At 55.0% G+C, this 22704-nt stretch overlaps 2 protein-coding genes across 8 annotated transcripts in view; both read left to right on the top strand.

The window, feature by feature from the left end:
* Positions 1-17418, top strand: part of MGRN1 (mahogunin ring finger 1) — a 57271-nt gene extending 39853 nt beyond the window's left edge. The window contains exons 8-18 of one of the 5 annotated variants that reach the window (XM_061473400.1): positions 1342-1389; positions 5680-5748; positions 7891-8050; positions 9840-9949; positions 10848-10913; positions 13334-13557; positions 14454-14577; positions 15049-15094; positions 15671-15778; positions 16325-16336; positions 16846-16985. In XM_061473400.1, coding sequence (XP_061329384.1) covers positions 1342-1389; positions 5680-5748; positions 7891-8050; positions 9840-9949; positions 10848-10913; positions 13334-13557; positions 14454-14577; positions 15049-15094; positions 15671-15778; positions 16325-16332 — 963 coding nt within the window. In that variant the 3' untranslated portion in view covers positions 16333-16336; positions 16846-16985. Of the gene's footprint in view, positions 1-1341; positions 1390-5679; positions 5749-7890; positions 8051-9839; positions 9950-10847; positions 10914-13333; positions 13558-14453; positions 14578-15048; positions 15095-15670; positions 15779-16291; positions 16337-16845 lie in introns of all 5 variants that reach the window. The other 4 variants (XM_061473399.1, XM_061473397.1, XM_061473401.1 and 1 more) reach the window with 4 other exon arrangements.
* Positions 17419-18051: 633 nt separating this feature from the next.
* NUDT16L1 (nudix hydrolase 16 like 1) lies at positions 18052-21040 on the top strand. Of its 3 annotated transcripts, XM_061474033.1 has the most exons (4): positions 18052-18340; positions 18835-18910; positions 18989-19095; positions 20064-21040. In XM_061474033.1, exons 1-4 carry the CDS (start codon positions 18104-18106, stop codon positions 20532-20534), a joined length of 891 nt encoding a protein of 296 aa, XP_061330017.1. In that variant the 5' UTR covers positions 18052-18103; the 3' UTR covers positions 20535-21040. The 3 variants fall into 3 exon arrangements, with proteins under 3 accessions (XP_061330017.1, XP_061330016.1, XP_061330018.1); XM_061474032.1 differs by having other exon boundaries at positions 18835-19095; XM_061474034.1 differs by lacking the exons at positions 18835-18910; positions 18989-19095.
* Positions 21041-22704: the final 1664 nt, after the last annotated feature.

The raw sequence follows: 22704 nt of genomic DNA, 5'->3' as shown, positions 1-22704 counted from the left end.
TAATGTTCAGGGACCTGAATGAGGTATGAGGCAAAACTGGGAACTAACTAAAGCTGGTCATGCCATTGCATCAGTGCTGAATTATGTCCTGTGTCCAGGTCTGAGCTCAAGGACTGAAAGTGCCTCTGTTCTTCTTCAGTCTGTGTGTTCTGTGAGTGGGAGACGCTGTCTGGTGGGGCCACTTTTTCTCATCTTCCACTGCATACTTAAAACAAGATCAAAATCTTTCTTTTAATAAAAAAGTCACAGGGCAAAGTACATGTTGAGTTCTTTCTCCTCCCTGTTTCATTAAAATATATTCCCCATCCGTAGATTAATTGGAGCTTTTGAAGTGTAGGTCCATAAATCCAGAGGAGGTCCTTGCTAATAAGCACTGCTGATGATTACCAGAGCATGCTCAGAGGACAGACAGACCTACTTGCTATTTATATGTACCTTTAGGATCAGAATAGTAAGGTTGATGCTCTGTGCAGTCTGGCCTTGCAGCTCTTCCAAAGGCAGACACTTGGCACTCTATGTTTGCCTGGAGAACAGGACTGTTTTGTCTTTAGGTGCGATCTTGCTGTCTCCTTCTTCTGAAACTCCTTCAGCAAATGGATGCATGGCTGCAGCTATTCACAGCAGCAGAGCCTGCTGGAGTTTCCCTTAAGTCTCCTTTCCTGCTCTCTAGACTCTGGCAGGAGAGCTGTTTTCTTTCAGTTTGGCTGGCCCTTGTGAAGGATGGAGATAATAGAAATAGTGCACTATTCCTGTCACCAGTTCTTACACCAGGTATATACAGGATTTTTGCAGCTGTGTCTGCTGCCAGTGAGCAAGAGAAAGGCTTGAGGCAGCCACTGCAGCTCTGAAGGTGGCAATGTGGAGTGTATGTGAATTGGTTTGGACTCCATCCAGTGAATGATTCTTGTTCTCGGCCTCCTGCCAGCCCCTTGCTCTCTTGGGGCTCTGGCCTCAAGAGGGGCTCTGTAACTGGGTGTTATTTCAGGGTGTTAAGAAATAGCCCCTCCCAAGTCTTGCTGGATTGGCTGAAGAAGTGTTTGCACCCAGTTGGACTGCTTGCAACCTGAAAGCATGCAGTGTGTCAAGGGATTTTTGTGCTTGCTCTAACCCATTTCAGCCAGGTTTAACTTGAGCCAAGTCCATCTAGCTCTGCACTGGAGCAGACAAGGGGCACTGATACCCTGTTCCATTAACTGCTGGGAATGATGGGCATTCAGGCTGTCCCTGTTACACACATGCCACTCTCTCCTTAGGCAGCAGACATCAACTCTGAGCATGAGTCTGTTTGCTCTTCATTTGTACACTTCAGCTATTTAATATATTTCCTTTTTTTCCCACTAGCATGTTGATGGCAGCTTTTCTGTGAAGCCATTGAAACAGAAGCAAATTGTAAGTACCTCTTTCCTTAATTAAAGATGTTTGCTGGTGTCCCTCAGGTGGCTGTCTGTACCCAGTGGGAAGCTTTAGTGTTAGTTCACCGAGAGCCTGAGACCTCACCTCATTAGCTGAGATATCACAAGCAAAGGCAGTGAGCTGCTGGCAGCCCTTAATGTTGGGTAGTTTGTTGCACAAACAGGGGTGTGTTGGGGAAAGAAATACAGCAGTGGGACTGGCAGAGCTGTAGTGCAGGTCTCTGTGCTCCCCTGGGAAGCAGGCACTATGTATAAATCCAGTCTTCCCTATACATTCCTGCCTTGCTGGTAAAGCACAGTACTGATGCTTACATATATAGATGTAAGTAAATTCGATTTGTATAAGTGAGCTTAAATGCTGTATGTGTTAAGAAGTGTGAAGCACATCTGTTCATTGATGTTGCCTGATCTCCTTAGGTTCTGTGTTTTGTGGTGTGGATGGATATCTTTTCAGGCCCCCAGTTTTCTGCCCGGAGACTGAAAACTCTTAGCTTTCCACACGTGTGAGCATGTTACGGTATGAGGGGATCATCTTCTCCCTACACAAGCTTCCTTGTTGTGCCCACAGTATCTTTGGAGCAGCCCCGGGGACTGAGACCTTTTGGCTCATCTTGCCTGTTCCCTACGAGTATCTTGGGACTTGAACAGTCACAACATGGTCTTGCTTTTAAGTTGTAGTTTGTGTCCCAGACTGCACACATCATGAGGGGAAGGGAAGAGAGGAGACTGGCAAACTGGAAACATCAGGGGTCTGTAGCCCTTTTTTTAGCCCATCCGATATGGTGTGAAGCTGTGTGGTGCCTTATCAAGACAGAAATTGCATCCAGTCTTGCACTGAAAGAAATATATTGGCAACTGCAAAGATTGCGAAGAATTTCACCTTCTGAAAGGAAACCTGGTAGTGATCCTGCTGCAAGGATCAGCTTGAAATGTCTTGGAGAAATAGATGAGATTTTGGTGGTTGATCCCTTCACCTTCAGATGTGTGCTGTGTTTCTGCTGTAAATGTGTTTGACTTCAGCTGCTCATAATTGATGGCTAGGGTTTTCTGATCTGAATCAAGAAACCTTTTACTACTAAGAAGATCATCAAGTGCCTTCATTACACATTTTTTTTCTCTAAGATGTTGCAGTCCCCAGGTCAGAAAAGAGATGCTAAAAGGTATCAGTGACTCCCATATAAAAATTGCATTCAGTAGTTCACTACCTGCCTCACCAATGCTGTGCAGAGACTCAAAGCCTGTCCTTCAGACTTGCTCATGCCTAGTGACAGCGCTTTCAGAGCTTTATCCTGATGCTAGTGGCTATGCTTGCTGCTTCAGGTGGACTTCTGTTCTGAGCCCTGTGTGCCCTAGATTGACCTGATTAGTGCTTCCCTCCCTTTCTTGGTGCTTAACTTGGCTGTGTTGCACCATTATCTCCTGGCTAATTGATTGATCTGTATCCCACAGGTACTCTTAATAGAGGCAGACAAAGACTGTTTTGGGAGGGAGTCAATGGAGTGTGTGAAGGCAGGTTTGTACTGGGAACATCTGGAAGAGCCATACTTTCAAAGGGAGAGCTCCTGCACTGTGCTAGAAGAAGCTGCCTGAGCAGTGAGGGAGCAGAGCAGTGTGGTACCAGCAGTGCCTCTTTCTCACATACTTTTTGACCAGAGAAGAGCATTTGTGAGCTCATGAAAAGCAAGATTTAAAAGAAAAAACTAGTGCTTACATGGCTGTGACCTCTCTGAGTCGGTGCTTGGTTACTGCACACACTACCACAGTGTGTGTGCCAGTGTCCATTCAGCACTTGGGACACCTCAAATGGAGGGCTGTGTTGCTGGAGCTGCTCTTCAGGGAAATTTCCACCCTACCACAATATGGTTAGCTGCTCCTGCAGTGAAACAGTGTGTGCCTGTCTGTCTTCACTAGCAGAGCATATAACCTTCCCACTCTGTGTTTGGTTGTGGGTACTTGCTTTTTGTTGGCAGTTTGTAAAATGTAATGCTTCGATGATCTCCCCTATGGCTTTTAAAATAGAAGGAAGCTCTTTCTAGAGGATCACACAGTACCATTGAAACTTGAGGTGACATCTGCACCCATAAGAGCATAGAGCTGAGGTATAGAGTATATGTATGGAGTAAACTGTCTGTGTAACCTTGTACGTTCTTCGCCATCATTGCTTTTCTTTGCCTTCCCCTCCTTGCCATTGCCGGGATTGCCAGGTACCTTTTGTGTGCATTGACTTCTAAAGCTCTTTGGGAGCAGGAAGCAGCAGCTAATGAGCTGAACTGCTTTGTTCTCTCAGCTGAGATCAGTTATAATGTATGTACTGATCTGTTTCAAGAAATCCAGCATGGATGAATACAAACGGATCAGCAGAAAAACATGACCTGGACTTGGCTGGTGACTCCTGTGTGCATCAGCTGAGGCTTTATATAGCAACAGAAGCCTTTGGAAGGATGACATGGTGCGGGAAGGTTTGGAAAAGCGTGAAGGTGAAGGACTGCGTTGTGTGCAGTCATCTACTTATTTACTCCTACTCTTTTAAAACCTAGAGATCTTTCTAGTAAGAGCCATGTTGCACTGCTCACCCTTTGCCTACTGGGACATCTTGGGATTTTTTAGAGGCAAGCAGTTAAAATGAATGCAGAATCCTGCTGCGTCTTCCTTCCTGGCATCTTCTTTGCTTTGAGCTGACCACTTCTGCACTTGCTGTCACTCATTACAATCCTCTCAGCAGTCAGGATGCTGTACCAAGACTGTTTGAGATGTCAAGTTACAAAAGGACATCTCCCACGTAATTGTTCCCAAACTTCCTGGGTGAGTTGTGAGCCACTGCAGAATGTTTTTGTTCAGCAGTCCAAAGGCTGACCTCATTGCCATGAAATACAGCCCTAGAACAGATTGTAATCTGCACGCTGAGTTATATGGGGAGACTTTGGAATTAGTTTGTTAAAGCTGCTGCATCCCAGCTCAGAGCATTTCTGAACTGGCTGATGGGTTGGATATAGCTAGCTGCTGCCCCCATCTTGGTGTGTGACATCTTCTGCAGCACTGAAATCCCATGGCAAAGCCATTGCTCCTCTGAGCACCTGATTTGACAAAAGGAGAGCTGCAGATTACAAATGGAGATGCCAAAACCCATGGATCCACAAGCTGTTGAAGCACTGGGCTCCCAGTGACTTGGTTGCACTGTATGGTGGCAACTGGACAGTTACTAGAGATGGGAGGAAAGTGTTTGCTTCCCCTGTTTGTGAGATGTGTCAGTTTGATACCTTGCAACCCCTGCACCATTCTGCCTGTTGTGGGATTTTGTGTGGCGGAGCACACCTGGCTCTGGGGCAGCTGCTGTGTAGCACCACATCTCGGGGAACTGGTATCTTTGTGCATCCTTGTAGGAGCTGCTGCTGACAGCTCCGAGTCTCGTGCTGCATTTCCTGGCTAAGCTCAGAAACAGGGGAGAACACCCCGCAGTGCAGAGGGGTTTGCCTTGCTGGGACTTGAACTGTCAGCCTTTCTGATGTGCTTTAATCCAGCTGGTTGGGGCAGTTTGCGGGCAGCTGCCAGTGGCTGCACAAGGGCATGGTTTGGAGGAGTGTGTCCCAGGTCTGTGGCTGTGAGGAACTTCCCCCTGTCCTTGAGCATTTTCTGCTACCACACATCCCAGTTTAGAGAAGCCACCAAGGACCTGGGGATCATAATAAATGACACTGCACTAATGTAGGATTGTCCCTCAAGTGTTTTTGTTTTTCATGCTAAGGGACATGGTTTGTCTGTCTTCAGCAGCTTGACTTGTTCTCAGGTAATGAACAAAGAAGTGATGTGCATCCATGGATGTGTCAGTAACAAGCTGTTGCACAGTACCTCTGCTGAGGTTACAAAGATGAGTGGAAGTTAATACTGGTTAAAGTTAAGCAGTACTTTACAGAAGGAAAGGACTGTGAAAGGCTGATTGCCTCTGGCTTATTTGAACTGTGGGTGCATATACCCTCTTGATCTGTGAGACAAGTAGAGTACTTGGTTTTTAGGTGATCTTGATAACAACAAAAGTGGGCAGCTGGGCTCCCTGCTTGGACAAGACAGGATGGGCACCACTTTTTGAGCAAGGAAGAGCTCATTCTACCAGCTATACTTTGTAATATTTCTGTTAGTGTTTTCAGGTAGCTATAGGGGAGCTAGCTTTGTGGGTGTAACATGGACATTTTGACAGAGGGAGGGAGGGGAGGTGATCACGAAGCAGCAATGACAGAGCAGCTGGCACTCCAACTGTTGTCTTCTTCGACAGGTTGACCGGGTGAGCTATCTGCTTCAGGAGATCTACGGCATCGAGAATAAAAACAACCAAGAGACCAAGGTAAAGGTGCTCAGGAGCCTCCTGCTCCCTGAGCTGTGGGTTTCCAGCCTGCACCTTCTGGTTTTGAGCTTAACTATGGGGCTTGGCAGGGCAACGTGGAGATGCTTCCCAGAACAGCTGTCAAGTCTATGTCACTCCTGCAGGCACTGAAGATGCTCAGGGATGACAGGTTCTCACTGTCGTAAGGCCCAAACACTCCGTGGAATTGTACTGATATAATTTTAGACAGCATGAGACTCAAGGCTGTTTCCTGGGACAGGGATTGCTGAGAGAGAAGGGCATCAGTGCCCCAGGGGTGTATCAGAGCACGGAGACAGTAGAGACAGCCATTGGCTGGTGTTGCTGCCTCTGTGCAGTCAAGGCAGTAGTGTTGTGCTTTGCTGCTTTGGCTCCTTCATGTTCTTCTGTTTGGTTTGGGAGTTTTTGGGTGCAGGACCTGCATATTCCTGTAGCGTTGCAGTGAACTGAGCTCTCTAGGACTTGCCAGTGTCCAGAGAGCAGCCTGCATTCCCCAGCAAAGAGGGAGCACAGCATCAGTAAGGGATGTGTGTGCAAATGCTGTAACAAGAAACATTGCCCATCCTCAGGCAGGAGCTTCTGCTGAATCCCAGCCTGCTGCACAGCGCCATGCAGATTATTGACTGCTTTATGCTTGCTTTGCCTCCTTTTGAGCTGCCCTTTGCTGCCACCTGGGCTGCAGTGTACCAAGTGCTGGCCTCAGCATCACACTGCTCTGCTGTGTGTGATGTGTGATTTGCAAACAGGAGTAGCCACAGAGCAAGACAAGCAGGATTTCTTCTCCAAGTAATGCAGTGTCCTGCCCAAAGCGTTGTGATCTCTGTCTTCCTTTGCAAACAGCACCTGAAGAGGCAGGAGGGAGAAGTCTTGTTAAAGATTTTTTTTTTTTTGCACAGGATGTATTTAAGAGCATTAAAGGCTTCTCTTTGAGTCCTACAGGGTCTTGTGATGATGCTCCTTATCCAGCCATCACACATTTGTTGCTCATCAGACAAGTGGCCTGGGGACATTTTTGTTCTTACTAGTGTACTTGGCAAACTGTTTGAATGGAAAAGTAAAAAGCCTGCCCTCCCTACCTCCCAAAATAGGTGAAGAGTCCATGTGATGGGGCAGACCTTGCAGCCTTTTGCTGGCATAGGCATCAGGATGGGTGTGGATGTGGCGGCAGCAGATGCTGTCTATCGCTGTTTACACCAAAGCTGCCCATGGTCTAGCATGTGGTTGCCCTAGAGACCAAAGGGGCCTCATGAAGTGGGATGAGGTGAAGGTGGAGGGTGGCCCACACTGGATCATCAGTTTGGTAGTGTTACTTCTATGGCGTTCTTGGGTGTCAGTGAAGAGAGCTCTTACGGTCAGAGAGTGGGTTTTTCCACCCAGCAACAGGTTCCTGGGTAGCTGTAATCCAGTTTTTGGGACTCTGACTGAAAGATGAGTGTGATGCACGTTCATGTGGGATGGATTCACACTGACCTTTGTACCGGGATAGCTGTGAGTGGGTGAGCATCCCAGGCTGGTTTTCCTGCAGCTGCATGAAGCTTGTGCCAGCGCAGGACACTGGTGAAGATGCTGTGACAGGAGAACCACGCACTCCTCTCTTGCTCAGAGGACCTATGGAAACTGGGCTAGGCATGGCTGGGGTGCCACCTTCCATCCAGCCTGGGGGCAGTCTAACCTGCTGCCTGCCACAGTCAGCAAGCAGATCCTTTATGGGCTGCTCTCTCTGGGGCAGAAAGGCTGGACTGTCGAAGAGACCACTTCCCTGCTTACCCTGGAGACTACCAGACAGGACCTTGTTCTTGGTCCCCCTCAGCCAAGGGGATCCCTACCCAAAAGGGGCTCCCCTCTGCACACAGACTAGCTCTGGAGAAGGGCAGCTGTGGATTCACAGTCAGTGCCCTCATCTCTGGCCTTCAGTGAGCTCAGAGCAGAGCCCTGAGAGGAAGGAGTGTCTGTATCAGGGCTGTGTGGGCTGCAGCTTGCTCTCCTTGAGAAACCCCTGCTGAGAGCTGTGGGAAGAAGATGCCAGCTCTTCCACGGACTTCTGGGTGGGAATTTCCCCAGGCCCCTTGGCAGTTCTCTATGGCTCTTGCCATTCATGTGCCCACATCTTGCCTCTTGTTGCAGCCTTCAGATGACGAGAACAGCGACAACAGCAATGAGTGTGTGGTTTGCCTGTCTGACCTCCGGGACACCCTCATTCTGCCCTGCAGACACCTCTGTCTGTGCAATTCCTGTGCTGACACCCTGCGATACCAAGCCAACAACTGCCCCATCTGCAGGCTTCGTGAGTATGTGCCCAAGAAACAAGGGCATCTTTCTCCATACTAGGCTCTTGTTAAGTCAGTGCAGGCTGTGAGAGGGAGTGTGTATTGTATATACCCAACCCTGAGGATCAGCATCAAACATGCTGCTGCTCTCACTGGTGTCTGAACACTCCTGTCACCTAAAATAGCTGTCCTTGAATAGGGAAGAAGAGCACGTGAGGGGAAAAAGGCTCTTTGTGCAGTGCCTCCCAGGCCACCTGCCCTCTCCCTGGGATGGATCTGAAGGTGCAGGTGCTCTGAGCTGTGCCATGCAGGCAGATCTTGTGTTTTGGTGAAAATGATGGAAAATCCACCAAAAGAAGGAATGTAGAAGCTTTATCCTGAGCATATCTGGCCCCTTCAGCAACCAGTCCCACCAGGGGGCTGTCCAAGCACTTTACATTGTTTGTGTTTTACCCTCTGGCAACTTGACTTTGATTTCACCAGGAGGCAGAGATGAGGTAACAGTCAGTTTGGAGTCCTTTGTTCTGCCAGGAGAATTCAGAGGATCTGCATTGCTTAGCTCCCAAAACATGGAAAAAGTGAAGTACCCATTCTAACACTAAGGCAGCACTTGCTGAATTCCATGTGTTTTCTCAAAGCACAGAGGCATAGGAATCTCTTGAGAGATGATGCCTGGTTTTTTGCTGGAATCTGCTGATTTTGTTTTACCTTGGGCTGAGGTATTTGTTTCTAATTGATATTTCTTAGCAAAAGAAAAAAGAGCCTAAGACAGGTATTTGGCCTGAGAAAAGTCTGAGTGGTTCAAATGTGGCAAACATGCAGTAACCGAAAACAGGATCTTATTAGAGGAAGTGCCAGACAGCTTTAACTATAAATAGCACAACTTAAAACACAGGGACAGTATTCTCTCATCTGCACAATGTGTGGAGGAGGTTGTGTTTGTTTGGAAAGTGCCCCCATGTCAGACTTCCTGGGAATCTGCTGCTGGGGAGTGCAGGGGCAGCAAGGATAGATCTGAACCTCTGTCCTCTTGCTCTAGGCTGGGTGCAAAAGAACTAGGGAAATGCCTGGGCTTTTCCTTACCTATGAGCAAGTTCTTACAGCTGCACCAAAACACACGTCTGGCTCATTCATCTGTGCCCTTGGCACAGAGGAACTAACAATATTAAAGATCTGCAGGTAGGAAATGGGACTGTGGGCAGGGAGTGGAGATCAAAGCTGTTGTGGTGGGAGGACCAAGGGCTGGCTGTGCTGGAGACAAGACTATACCCACTAACCCTCTGGCTGGGTTTGCAGCTATTGCAGAGCAGCACAGTGCTGGCTGGGGCAGCAGCTGGTGGGGCAGCAGCCGGTGGCAGGCACAATGCTTCCAGGGCCATCTGGACCCCAGAGCTGAGACTTGGGTCTGGATGAACCCAAAGTGGTTCACATGACACCCCCCCCCCCCCCCCCCCCCCCCCATCCTGTAGCTTGTAATGCACTGCTCAAGGCAAAGCTCATGTTTTTCTTACTGTGTTGTACAGTATCAGGCCTGAAGCACCCCTGTCCATGATGGTACTAGGGCAGGGAGTGCCTGTTCTCTGCAAGGACTTTGTACCCATAGTTTTTGGCCAGCAGATCTCTTCCCTGTCTAGCTCAAACCACAGCACCAGGCTTTGGTGTGCTCCACAGCCCTGCTCCCCTTGTACATGTGAAGATCCCCCAGGCCTATGGCATGTCTCTGACAAGCTGAGGAGCTCTGGTACACACCAGACATGACCTGGTCCCATTTGGCCATGCAGTCACCTGCTTGCTATTCTCTCTTAGCTTTCCGTGCCCTACTGCAGATCCGGGCTGTGAGGAAGAAGCCAGGGGCTCTGTCACCAGTGTCATTCAGCCCTGTCTTGGCACAGAATGTTGACCACGACGAGCACTCTGTAAGTACCTCCCAACCCTGTGTACAAAGCCTGGGCGCTGGTCTCAGTCCGAGCAGGCAGCCTGTGCATGCACCAGTTGCTTGTGTTCCTGGGACCTCAGGAGGTACACTCAGACGTTGGTCTTGCTGAGCAGTGCAGCCTTTCTTGTCAACCCTGCTGGACAGCCAGGATCTCTCCTCTCGTGGATTAACAATTAATAAACTTGGTTTTAGCCAAGTGCCCTCTTGTCTTTTGGAGGAAACAAATCCACAGAAACTTCAGTCTGAGAAGGTTTCTCGGCACCAATCCCAGCAGAAAAGTGGCAGGCTTTGGGCAGGATGGGAAAATGGGGAGGTGGCAGTTTGACTTGTACATACATCTTTGTGGCAGCATGCTCTGATGAAATGCCCTTGTCATCAGGGTTCCCAGCATGACAGCAGAAAGGCCTCTTTGTGCAAGCCTTCATGAGAAATTGAGGTCTCTGCAGGCAGCTGAGGAAACCTGGGATGGGAAGCGTGGTGGTGGTGGCCCCTGGGCCTGATTGCATGTCCTTGGTACTCATTCATGGCCTGGGCAGTGCTGTTGCACAGCTGGCTCTGGCGAGACATGTGAGGTCAGAGTGAGGAGAAGCAGAACTGCATCCAGATCATCTTGCAGACCTTCATGGGAACAGAAAGATAGTGTCACAGAAGCAGCCTTGTTTTACCCATCTGTCCTCTGCAGCACTGTAGCCCTGCTGCCTTCAACTGGGGGTAAGAAACAGAGCAGGGGAGAAACCCCGAGGGTTGTTGTGAAGCAGACCATGGTGTGTAGAGGAAGGAGGTGCTGTTACCTGGAGCGAGGTGAGGAGGTGCTGTGTGTCTCTTCGTGTCACTAACCTCAACGAACAACTTCCTTAAACTTGGTTTTCTCTTGACAGTGTCCCTTTAAACCCCTTAAAGTGAGCCCTGTCTCCCTGCCCAGCAGGAAGCCTAGAAGGGAAACCGTAAGTGACTTGGTCATGTTTGGCTCCTGGGGCAGTTCTTTGCCCACAGTGTCACCAGCACGTGGAAGTGTTACACATATGAGGGCTCGCTGACACGCTGGGCTGACTCCTGCCCCTGCACAGGCTGCAGCACTCCCAGTACTGCCTCCACATGAGCAGTCAGGTTCTCACACCCTGCACACTATCACTAACTCCCTGGGTTGCGTGTGGAGAAATAAGAAGGTGGAAGCAGCTTGCCACAGGGGTCTGGCACTAGCTCGCAGGGACTGTCTCCAGTGCTGAGCCTGGCTGCTTTGTAGTTCCTGGCCAAGATGTTTTCCAGGCTTTGTTGAACTGTGGGCAAGCTGCTGACCCCTTGGCTCACCCATTGCACTTGTCCCATCCCCTTGACAGTTTGGCATGGACACATCTTGTGGTTTCCACCCTGATGCTAGATGTAGAGGTAGACAAGCAGGCACCATTGGACCAGGACTTGCATTCAGTAACACTGGCTGCAGTGGGCTGTTCTGCTTTTACAGAAACAGAAGGGATGGAGTTTGTGTTGTTGGGTATTCTCCAAGCTGATGTAAGAGCATGTGACTGGAACACCATGCTGGGGACAGCATGAATGGTAACTGGGGGGGACCAGGAGCCGGGAAGGAGAAAGGGGAAGGTGAGGGAGGCCCTCAGGTCAGGAAGGGTCTGTTTGTGCTCTTTGTGTACTCCCATCAAATGCAGCTACAGTTTTCACTGGTATCAAGGAGTCTGTAGTTTCCTTTTCCTCAAGCCAGCCTGGATGAGGAATGTGGCTGGTTGTGCCTGTTAGGTCTAGAGAAAACAGGGAGCTGGGCGCAGGGAGTGAGGCTATTGCAAGTCTGGTGTGACCCTGTCCCTTTGCAAGCTTCCTACAGTGACCAGCAGTGCTGCTGGAGCAGTGGGCTCTGTGGGACCTAGTGGTAAGTGTCCCGGGGAGAGCAGTACTCTTAGGGTTGCTTGAAGGCTCAGTAACTTGCAGTGAGGGTGTTGTAGCCGCTGGCTGAGAAATCCACCTCCAGCCTCTGAGCTGTGCTGAGAACCTGAGCTTTAACCATATGAGCCCAAAGGAGCAGCCTGAACCCTCAGGCCTTGGTCTGCACAGCCAGGAGAAAATGTCCCAAACACGAGCCACGGGGGTTCGTCTCCCGGAGTTTTCTATCCACAGAGCAGCGCCTCTGAAATTAATTTCTTGGTGGAGATGGCTTCTGGCCGCACCGCCTGCAGATGGCAGCAGCTGTGAACCGATCCCTTGGTTAGCTTGGTTATCTTGCAGTCACCGGCTGTGGTCTTCCATGCAAGCTCATAAACATCACAAAGCCGGTACTTGGGGGTGTGGGTTGATGGTTGACCCCAAGTGCCACATCTGACTCCTTCTGTGAACACAAGTGAGTCAGTTCAGCAGTCAACTCGCACCAAATTGGTGGCTGTGTTGGAACAGGCTGGGCAAGCACAAGCACATCTGCAGCTCTGTGGTTGCGAGATCAGGCACAGAGAAGCCACAGGAGTTCATGGCCAGGCTTAGCAGCCACACACTATCCTTACAACATGGAGGCATGAGGATACAGAGCTGAAACAGCTCAGTTTAATGTAAGCCTGAACTGCTGAAGTCTTGCCTCTTTGTTTGCAGGAGGCTGGGCTGAGCTGCCTATGGCCTTCCAGGCTGCAGCATAAATCCTGGCTGTCACCGAGTGCTCAGGACCTTTGTATTCAGGAGGATTTTTGGAGCTAAGCCAGTGTTGGTCTTTGCAAGAGTCCCTTTGGAAGCTTTAGTGAGTTAAGGAGGGATTGGGAATTGGTGCAGTTTTGCCCTCCTCCCTTATGGAGTGGTGCAGGGGTTCTGTGATCCCTCTCCTGCCTTTTAGCAGAGGTGGCTGTGCAGAGCCAGTGTTGGCAGCTGAGAGGATGGTGGCCATGGGAGAAGCAGAAGAGGTGTAGGCTCCAAGGACCATCTCTCAGCTGGCTGGTGCATGGGGCATGCTGTGAAAGAGCTGCGTGCACCAGGGCTGGAAGCACAAGTGGGCTGCTTGCTGAGCTGGAAGGGTCTCTGATCCATCTGTTAGGAGAAACAATCCAAGCACATCTTACAGTAGCTTTGTTAGGAACCTGCTTTCTCACCCTCCCTGCCCAGCTCTTGAAAGCATGGTGAGGGGATGTCAAGCCCCGTTCCAGCTTGCTGAGATGCCCAGTTTCGTAAGCATTGCTCTGGAAACGTGCCTGGATCATTACCAGCATTACAGGCCAAAGGGGAATGTGTGGCTGGTGCAGGGAAGGAGGCTGAGGCTCTGTGAGGCTGGGCTGCCTTGGGGTGCAGTGTGGAGGTGCAGGGCTGCAGCCAGGGCTCCCCTTTCTAGGGGGCTTCCAGCCTGACGGGGGGGTTTCTTAACACTGCTCTCTTTCACCCACAGAGCTCTGACAACATCCCTCCAGGCTATGAGCCTATTTCCCTGCTGGAAGCGCTGAACGGCCTTCGCTCTGTTTCCCCCACCATCCCGTCAGCCCCTCTGTATGAAGAAATCAACTACTCTGGCGTGGTGGATGGGATGCCCCCTGTGAGCCGGCCGCTTGTGGGCATGGACAGAGCTGTGGAGAGCGGCCACCAAAAGGGCAAGAGGAGCAAGTCTCCAGATAGGTCAGCACTGGGATGGAGGGGTCTGTTCCCCTTCTAAGCCCTGGGGGCTTGTGGCCTCACGTACTGGGAGCCAGGAGAGGACTCTGGCTGGTCCCACGACTGGTATCTTTTAGTAGGCCAGCAGGTACTCGTGCTGGTGAGAGAACTGGGGCATCACCCATGTGTTCAGCATGAGGTTACAGCTTATGTCTCCTAAGGCCTGGCTTACTCACCAAAAGAAAGAGGATTTTTAACAAGGAGAATTCTGGATGGGAGTGTCTCCTTTCCAGGGCAGTTAGTCCCTCAATTTGCATTTGACATCCAAATCTTGCTAGATTTCAGCTTTCCATAAGTTCCCCAGGAACAAAAGAATGGAGAGAGAAGTGACCTGAATTTTGGAGCACAAAATTCTGAGACCCTTTAGTTGTTGTCTGAAGCCTCCTCTATTGGCCTTGTGACGGAGAATGTAGGTGTGGATGCCATGGAATGGGCAGCCCACTGCATGTGCCCTTTACGTGACCCTTGTGGGGCTGTACAGGTGGGGTCAGACTGGGTTTGTTCCTGGCACTCCACTTGCTCCATTCCAGATATCCCCCTTGGAATGGAGCCCCCAGAGGTGTGAGGAGCAGTGTGGGCCCAGTGGCTCTTGCTTTCCCTGCCAAGGCAGTTTTGTCCAAGCTGTGTTACTGTGCTGAAACTCTGCCCCAGAAACTGTTGCTCTTCTCCATGCAGCTGATACCAGAGGCCCTGGTGAATTTATCTCAGTAGCTGAGCTTCTGCTTGTGCAGGTTGGCTGATGCTGCTGGTGGAGACACAGGCAGGGATGGTGACAACTTGAGCTTCTGCCACCAAATCCACCAGGGCCGTGGTGCGGGCAGCACTGCGGCTCCTTGTGAGTGGAGTTTCTCTTGCCGCAGCACACTACGGTCTCCCTCATCCCCCATCCACGAGGAGGATGAAGAGAAGCTCTCAGAGGACTCTGACTCACCGCCAGCACTGAGCGGGGCTGAGCTGGCCCTGAGGGAGAGCAGCTCTCCAGAAGTAAGTGTGTGCTCTGCTGGGGAGCTGCTCTGAGCCAGAGCTCCTCTGGGGGGGCTGCTTCTGGGACATGAGGTGCCTCGTGAAGGGCCATCCCTTCCTCAGTGACGAGGTAAAGATGAGTGTGTTGGCATGTAACCCAGAGCCAAGAGTCTTGGCTGCCTTCATTTACACATAAGCTCCATGGGGAAAGGACGTGGTCGCTCCCTGTGTCCCTAACACCTCTTTGGGAGCTGGGGCATTGGAAAGCTATGTCAGAGCTGCCCTCCCCTCAGCTGGCTGGGCTTTACCCGCACCATTGCATGTTAACCCCTCCATCCCAGCCCATGGTGCCATAGCACTGGTGGGTGGCCATTGGTCCTTCCCTGAAGCAAGTCCTGGCCCCAGGCACAGCTCTGGAGGAGGCCATGGCAGGACACAAGTGCAGCAAAGCCTTCAGCCTGCAGAAGTAACCTATGCTGTTCCTCCTTACAGAGCGTGGCAGGGGAAGAGATCGAGGAGGCCTTGTCCCTGCAGCAGGGTAGGTGTCCACTCGGCCTGGGGGTGGCCAGACCTCATCTTAGTGTCCACCCCTGGTGTGGTGGGATGGGGACAGCTGGGGAGTGAACATAGGAGCTGAGGAATACACAGCCCCCGAAGTCCATCCCTGAGCTGCTGTGCTTCACCCAGGAAAGGTGCCAAGGTCTTTTCTGGGAACCAGGGGAGCAAAATCAACAAATCTGGTTTATTTGCCAAGCACCAAACTTTGCTGTGAGCTCCGCACATGGGCTACCTGCTCATACAGCCGAGGGAGAGATGCCTGCATGCACTACTGTGGTCCTGGTGAGAGCATGGCCACCGTACTGGGCATGCAGGATGCACCCCAGTGTCTCTGGTGCTCAGTCAGCATCCTGAGGGCATGAAGAGAGACGGGATGGGTGCATTGTGGCATATGAGCTTGCGTACGAAAAGGTGGCCTTTGGGCACCATGGCCTGGGCCAGTCTGACCGGTTCCCCCGAGCCCTCCGTGGGGCTGGGGAGCTTCCTTGGGTCTGGGATCTCACCCGTCTTCCTGGCCGTGTGCACTGAGGGGCTCCCTGGTGCTCTCTGCTTGCAGGCAGCCGCCCACCCTCGCTGGAGGACGTGCTGCAGGACGGGAGCTGCGGCGAGCACAGGAGCCTGACGCAGTCGGAGAACGACCCTCCTGTTGACGTTTACCTGCCAGGTAACGGCCGCGCTGTTGGGGTCGGCGGCACCCCCTGCGCTCGCGGTGCCGGTTTACGGCACGGAGGGGTTGTGCGGAGGGTGGTGCCCGGGCGGTGCTGGGACGGGAGCTGCCCGGAGCACGGGGAGAGCGAGCTGTGGGTAACTCGCCTCCCTTTTCTCCTCCTCCCTCGCCCTTTTGTCTCTGTCCTTCCCCTCCTTTCTCCTCTCTGGGCTGCAGCCGCTCGGTGCCACAGTTTACGTGGCAGTGGCTTCCCCTACGTGCCCCAGCCGCACTCCTCGCCGAGAGACGGGAACCGTCTGGGCCGGCTCCTGGGGACTAAGCCAGCGGGGGGCAGCAGGGAGGGCCGTGGTGTGCCCCGCTCTGCTGGCAAGCGGGGCTGCGGGGCGCTGCCCTCGCTCCGACAGCTGTCGTTGCAGCCTGTTTTCTTCCATAGAGTCGCAGTCTGCTCTGAGTACCTCTCTAATGTCTCCTTCCCTCTCTGTCTGCCTTCCTCCCTCCTGTCTTGGGCAGCACTGGGTCCTGATTCCTGCTCTATTGGTATAGAGGAGTAAGCTGGTATGTCTTCTCGTTCTTACGCATCACTGTTGTGTGGGGCAGGAGGACCTTTGGGGGAGAGTGGGTATGGTGCTGATCCTGGCCATCAGAACAGGGAGGAGGAGCAGCAAACCAGCCGGGCTGCAATACTGGCTCTGTCCTGCCTCTGTTCCCATCCCTGTACCCTACAGGGGTCCCCACTGTTCCTGATGGCCCGGGCCCTGGGCAGGGCAGCAGAAACCTCTGCCGTCCCCCACTTCTGGGTGAGGGCTCTGCTGCGTCTTGGGCTCCATCAACATTCAGGCCCCTGATGGCTGCTGCCAAGGCTGATGGCAGATAGTGTGTCCCCTTAGTGGCCCCTGTCCCACCCCCGGCTTTATCTGCATCTTAGCAGGGGCAGAGGTCATTGAGCTCATGTAGTTGCTCTAGGGCAAGAGGGGTCGCAGGGGTACCTTCTCCCTAGGGCCTGGGCTCTCAGTCTGATCCCAGGGCTGGCATTATTTGATCTGAACCCCATTCTCCTCCCTCAGGCTCATCCGACTTCACCAAGGCGCTCCCCGGCCGCAGCACCGGCAGCCCCACACAGCCCCTTCTCTTCGAGCAGACGTGTCTTCACATGGAGGACGAGCAGAACCTCTCGTGAGCGGGGCCCGACCTCCCTGCCCCGGCCGATGGACACACACGCACCCCCCCCCCCCCCCCCCCGGACCCCATGCACGGCCTCTCCCCCCTCTCCAGTGGGGCTGGCCTGCCCTCACCGCCCCAGGGACCCACCGTTTCGGTTGTTCTTTAACAGACATGCATGTATCCCACTGGCAGCGGCGACGGACGGGGCGGTGGGTAGGGCTGGCGGTGTGGTTTTACATGGGAATCGGGGGGGAGGGGAAGGTTTGGGGTTAAAAGCAGCAGGCGGAGGACACAACCGTTGTATATTTTGTACACACCGAGCACAGCCCTTTGCTGTCACTGCCCCTGTACATAGCTGTGGCCCTCCCTCCCGTCCCATTGGCCCCGTTGGGCTCTGCGCCTTCCTCCTCCCAGCTCTGAGTGCTGGGGGACCCTTGCCGGGGTACAGGGCTCCGCTGAGGGGTAGCGAGAGGACGGGGGGTCAGCTGAAGGCGGGGTGAGCCGAACCACGTGGGACGGGGCTGACCCCCACATCCCTCCACTACCTCCACGGAGCCCGGCGCTGCCCACGCCGTGTGCCTTGTTCTGCTTCTGCGGCGAGTCCCGGGGCGAGCCCCCTCTGTCCCCCTCTCTGTGTTTGTAGTAATAAACCCGTGGAGCAGCCACGAGAGTCCGTGCTTTGGGAGAGGGGGAACCGCTCCGGGGCGGGGCCAGTGAGCGGGGGGCGTGGTGTTTGGGCTGGTGGGCGGAGCCACATGGGATGAGGGGCGTGGCCACGGAGCTGAGCCATTATGCTATTGGGGAAGTGGTCACGAGGCCGCGGCGCGGTTGGGGGCGGGGAGAAGCTCTACTGCCCTCGCCCGCCTCCTTCCCGGCGTGCCCTTCGGCGCGCCCACGACCCCAAGCTTCGCTCTCATTGGCTCAAGCGCCGCCGTTCCCCCGCGCTCCTTTTCTCTAATATGGCGGGCGAGGCGGCGGCAGCGCCCCACCCCATTGGTCAGCAGTCGCCATTGCCCGCCCAGCCGATGAGCCACTGAGCCCAGCCAATTGGCTCAGCGGCGCACGGCGAGCTCCTACTGGTTGTTGCGGCTGCGGGTCCCGCCCTCCTTCGGCGCAGTCGCGCGTGCGCGGAGCAGGGTCTCGGTGCAGGGCGGCGAGGCGATGGCGGCCATGGGGGCCATGGGGGCGATGGCGGCCATGGGCGCGCTGCCGGCGGGTGCGGCGGTGCTGCCGCCGCTGCCCACGCTGGGGGTGCCGGGCGTGCCCGAGCTGAAGCCGCTGACGCGGTACGATGCGATGCGGCTGGGCCCGGGCTGGAGCCACTCGTGCCACGCCATGCTGTACGCGCCCAACCCGGGCATGCTCTTCGGCCGCATCCCGCTGCGCTACGCCGTGCTGGTGAGGGGCCCGGCTGGGGGCCCGGGCTGGGAGCGGGCATAGGGCCGGGGCGGGGCCATGGGGATGGGCCGGGCCGGGCTGGGCTGGGTCGGGTCGAGCCGGGTCGGGCCGCGGGCGCAGGGGGAGGCGGGCTGCGGGAGTCGCGGGTGAGGGCAGCGGGCGGGGGAAGGTGGGGCCGTTCCGTAGTTCCTGTGCAGGGCGGTAGCATCAGGCTTGGCAGAAGCGGCGGCGGGCCCGAGCCCGGGGGGGAGCCCCCGGGACTCCCGGCTGTGCTGCCGGGCAGCGGAACCCGCCTCGGCTCCCCGGCCCAGGGCCGCGGCGAGCTGTCGGAGGCGGTATCGGTGAACTCGGTGTCCTGGACGCGCTGGAGCTGGTAGGGCCTTGCCGGAGCGGCCCGGGGGCCTCCGTGGTGCCGGGCTGAGACGCCCGCGCCTCCTCCCGCCTTCCCCCGTGGCTCCGCTGTGCCCCATTAACACCGTGCGCCTCTATTGCAGATGCAGATGCGATTTGACGGACTGCTGGGCTTTCCCGGGGGGTTCGTGGATCGCCGTTACTGGTCCCTGGAGGACGGTCTGAATCGGGTGCTGGGCTTGGGTTTGGGCTGTGTGCGCCTGACGGAAGCTGACTATCTGTGCTCGCACCTGACAGAGGGGCCACATCGCGTGGTGGCACACTTCTACGCCAGGCAGCTGACCCTGGAGGAGCTGCATACCATCGAGATCAGCGCGGTGCATTCCCGAGACCACGGGCTGGAGGTGGGACATCCAGGGAGGGATGTGTAGAGCTCTGAGCGTTCGCTACAGGGAAGACCAGGCTTCCCTCCTAGGTCTGCAGGGCTGCCAGCTCCCGCAGCCCCGCGGGGAATGCACCGCACGTAGAGCCGCTGGCGGAGGGTGCCATGCACCGCCGCACAGCACCAGCGATAGGAGGCCTGGCTGTTGGCTGGGGTCGTGCCTCAGGCTATGGAGCGTAGCAGGCTCCAGCTCCAGCCTCTCCCGGTGACTGCCCGCATAGGGAAGAGCCCCATGTACCTGCTGGATGCAGGGGGGGTCCGTCTCGTGTCTGGTGGGCGCCTGCCCCTGCCTTGTGCTGAGTAACGTGGACCGGAATCGTGACCTGCGCTGTGGCAACGTGCTGCTCTGACCCGAGCTCTCCCCGGCTTGCACGGAGGCAGTGTGGGATGCAGCTTTCCCTTACTCCCGGGTAGTGGGGTCCGGCTGACGCCCCGGGGTAGGGTGCAAGAGGCAGGGTGTCCCCGCGCGCCCGTGAGGCGCTCAGTGGGTTTTGGCAGGTGCACACATGGAGGCAGTTGGTTGTGGGTTGTGGTGTGGTTGAGGTGAGGGGATGTGTGGGTAAGCCAGGGTGTCCCTGGGCTAGCCAGGTAGGGTGTGCAGGGGAAGTGGGGCTCCCCATAGCGGCCTGGGGCAGCGGGATTCCCCCCAAAGGGGCAGGAGGGGGAACGGAGCCAGGGCTGGGTGCAGGGCCTGGGCAGGGAGTGCTGGGGTCTAGCAGGGTTCAAGGAGGGCAGAGCAGGGGCTTCAGCCGGGCTGGGGGCAGGCAGGCGAGGGCAGGGCCGGTGCAGGAGCATGGGCAGCACCTGGCAGCAGGGGCTGGGCTGGGTGGGCCTGGGCCTGGGCTGGCGGGTGCTGGGTGAGGGGCTGGGGGCTGGGGGGGGGTTGGTGTTGCTATGGGCTCTGCTGAGCTGTGCTCTGTGCTGTTGCAGGTGATGGGCATGGTCCGTGTCCCCCTCTACACCCAGAAAGACCGCATGGGCGGACTGCCCAACTTCCTGGCCAACTCTTTTGTTGGAACCGCCAAATTCCAGCTGCTCTTTGCCCTGAAGATCTTGAACATGGTGCCTGAGGAAAAGCTGGCCGAGGCGGTAGCTGCCACGCAGAAGGTGAAGAAGCCACCCATTGACCATGCAGCGGGGACAATGGGCAACCTGGGCACCAAGTCAGCAAATGAGCTGATGGCACAAGCTAAAACAGGCAGTGAATTAGGAGATCAGGCAGAGAACCAGGCGGTGGTGCAGGCAATGGCCGAGTCGGCAGAGCAGGTGCTGGTGGGGCTGGAGAGCCAGGCCGTGGCAGAGCAGTTGGTGGCTGTGCCTGTGGCTGAGGCGCTGGAGCAGGCAGCGGCACTGGGGGCAGACGCTGTGATGCAGCAGCCAGTGGCTGAGGCCATGGAGTGATGCTGCTGTGTTTGAGCTTGATTAAACGTGGGTGAGACCATAGAGACTTTTAACTTCCCAGCGCTGGCTGCACTTGCTGCCCACATGATTCCGCTGCCCAGCTGGGAGGGATTGGGTCTGTCTGAAGCAGGGGAAAGCGATGTATTTTTATGGCCATTAAACTCTAGTGAGCTTCCCAGATCAACCTGCACAGCCCCCTGCAGAGTTCATGTGCTTATGTGAGGGCGCTGAAGCCTTAGAATTATGCTTTGATTTCAGGGACGTGCAGTGCTGCAGCCAGGTCCCACCTTTGTTTTTAAGGAACAAAATGTCTTCTTTTTTAAATGCCCCATGTAGCCGTGCCTGCGAGCACAGCTGAGTGAGGGGGCTGCTACCCCAGCACCTCCACCACTGGTGGGCCGCAGAGTGACCAGTCATGAATTCCTTTTGGGGCACAGGGGCACGTGTGTGGGTTTCAATCTGGAGATCTGTGGGAGCAGGAAAGTGGAATAAATGGCTTTGCTGGATGCGCTGCAGTTGGATCCTTCTTGAGCACTGGGGCAGAGCTTTAGGGGTGCAGGGGCTCCCTCAGGGCTCTGTGCTCTGCTGGCTGTGCCAGGGTGAGAAGCTGGAGGGAAAGGGAAAGGCAGCCCCTGTGAGCCAGGGCCACGGGGCTGGCTGCAGACCCGTGTTCAGGTTGTGCTGCTGTTACTCCAGCATGGCTGAGGCCCCACAGGGGCTGGTGAGAAGCTTCTGTGCTGCTGCGGGTGCCAGAGCACCTCAGAGCACGGGCTTTAGATGTGGGGCTGTCCTGTCTAACGCAGGTACTGCTGCAGCAGCCAGCGGAGCCTGGCTGTAGTGCACAGAGCGCTGCTCTCTGTGCAGGGACACAGTAGTAGAATCCACCCCCATCGAGCAGCTCGGCTGCACTGGGCAGGCTCTGTGCTGGCTGCCCTGCTCCCAGCTGATCCCAGCAGGAGCTACACCCCATCTCAGCCAAGAGGGAGGTCACCCTCCGTCATGGCAGAGCAGATGGTCAGGTGAAGGTGCTCGAGCAGCCCCTCAGAGGCCAGCTCTAGCACAGAGTGAGAAACAACTCAGGAAAGAGGTTTCGTTTAATTGAAGACGTTTAGAGAGGCCAATGGTGACAGCAGTGGCGCTCCTCAGGGCAGGGTGGCAGAGGACACAGCAGTCACAGCTCCCCTCAGGGCGCGCCCAAGAACTGCAGCAGTGGAGCTGGGCTGTGTAACGGGCAGCAGGGAGAGTGGGGAACAGTGCCAGGGAATCGGGAGAGAAAGAGGCCTTCTGGTCCAGAGAAAGCAAATGCTGAGGAAAACCAGGGGCTTAAGCTCCTGAAGAAACTCACAAATCAACAAACAGACATGTTTAAGTAAAAAGTGGATGAGCAAAAAAACCCTAAAACACGGCAAGATAAAGGCTGGAAGGGTGCCTTGGGTCTCCCCCTGGAAAGCACTGTGGAATGGAGAGGGTCACAGTGGTGCCTGCCCTGGCATCAGGGCCCAGCCAGGCTGCAAGAGGAACACTGGAGACAGCCAAAGCCCCCCAGCCTATTCCAGCCATGGCAGCAGAGCTCCTCTCCCACCCTGTGACCCAGCTACAACCCCAAGAGAGGTACCTCAGCTGAAGCTTCCAGCTCAGGCTGCAGCTCCCTACCCCATTGTGGGTTCTCTGCTACAGAACTGCATCCCTTGAGCTACGCTCAGCCTGACTGCTGCTGCAACTGCAACCAGCTGCTTGCCCTGCTGAGCCAGAGGATGGGGTGGAAGGGACTTCTGTCCTCAGAGCAAGGCCCACACCAAGGTCAGCCCCAGCTTCCCAGGGCTTGAAGGTCTTCAAGTATGGATTCCAACAGCTTCAAGCTTGACCATCCTCATAGAAGCCTTTCTGCCTTCTGTCAGTGACCAAGTCAGACCTCTTTGATCCCAGAAGAGGGACCAGCACCCCCAACCAGAACAGCCATGGGCAGTGCCAGCCCAGGGGCACAGGCTGGATGTTAACTGCTAGTGAGCAAAGACCCAGCCCCAGGCTGGCCTGCCCATGGAGGCTCCTGCAGCCAGGACACAGCTGGACAACCACAGGACAGCCACCAGGAGACTGCCAGCTGGCACTGCCCTGGGGATGCCCAGACCATGGCTGCTGTGATCTGTGCACAGATCTCATCCCTTAAAGA

Source organism: Pezoporus flaviventris, unplaced genomic scaffold (genome assembly GCF_033815535.1).
Source record: "Pezoporus flaviventris isolate CSIRO_AGI_PZ_B2104156 unplaced genomic scaffold, CSIRO_AGI_Pfla_v1 ptg000078l, whole genome shotgun sequence".
Taxonomy (NCBI): Eukaryota; Metazoa; Chordata; class Aves; order Psittaciformes; family Psittacidae; genus Pezoporus; species Pezoporus flaviventris.
The sequence above is the reverse complement of the archived record's forward strand: the minus strand, read 5'-3'. Positions and strand labels throughout refer to the sequence as shown.

Excerpts from the sequence above, each read along its gene's own strand:
- NUDT16L1 (XM_061474032.1), top strand. The coding sequence starts at position 18,104 with ATGGCGGCCATGGGGGCCATGGGGGCGATGGCGGCCATGGGCGCGCTG. Across the intron at positions 18,341-18,834 it reads CGCTGCGCTACGCCGTGCTG|ATGCAGATGCGATTTGACGG; the intron begins GTGAGGGGCCCG and ends CCTCTATTGCAG. Across the intron at positions 19,096-20,063 it reads CCCGAGACCACGGGCTGGAG|GTGATGGGCATGGTCCGTGT; the intron begins GTGGGACATCCA and ends GTGCTGTTGCAG.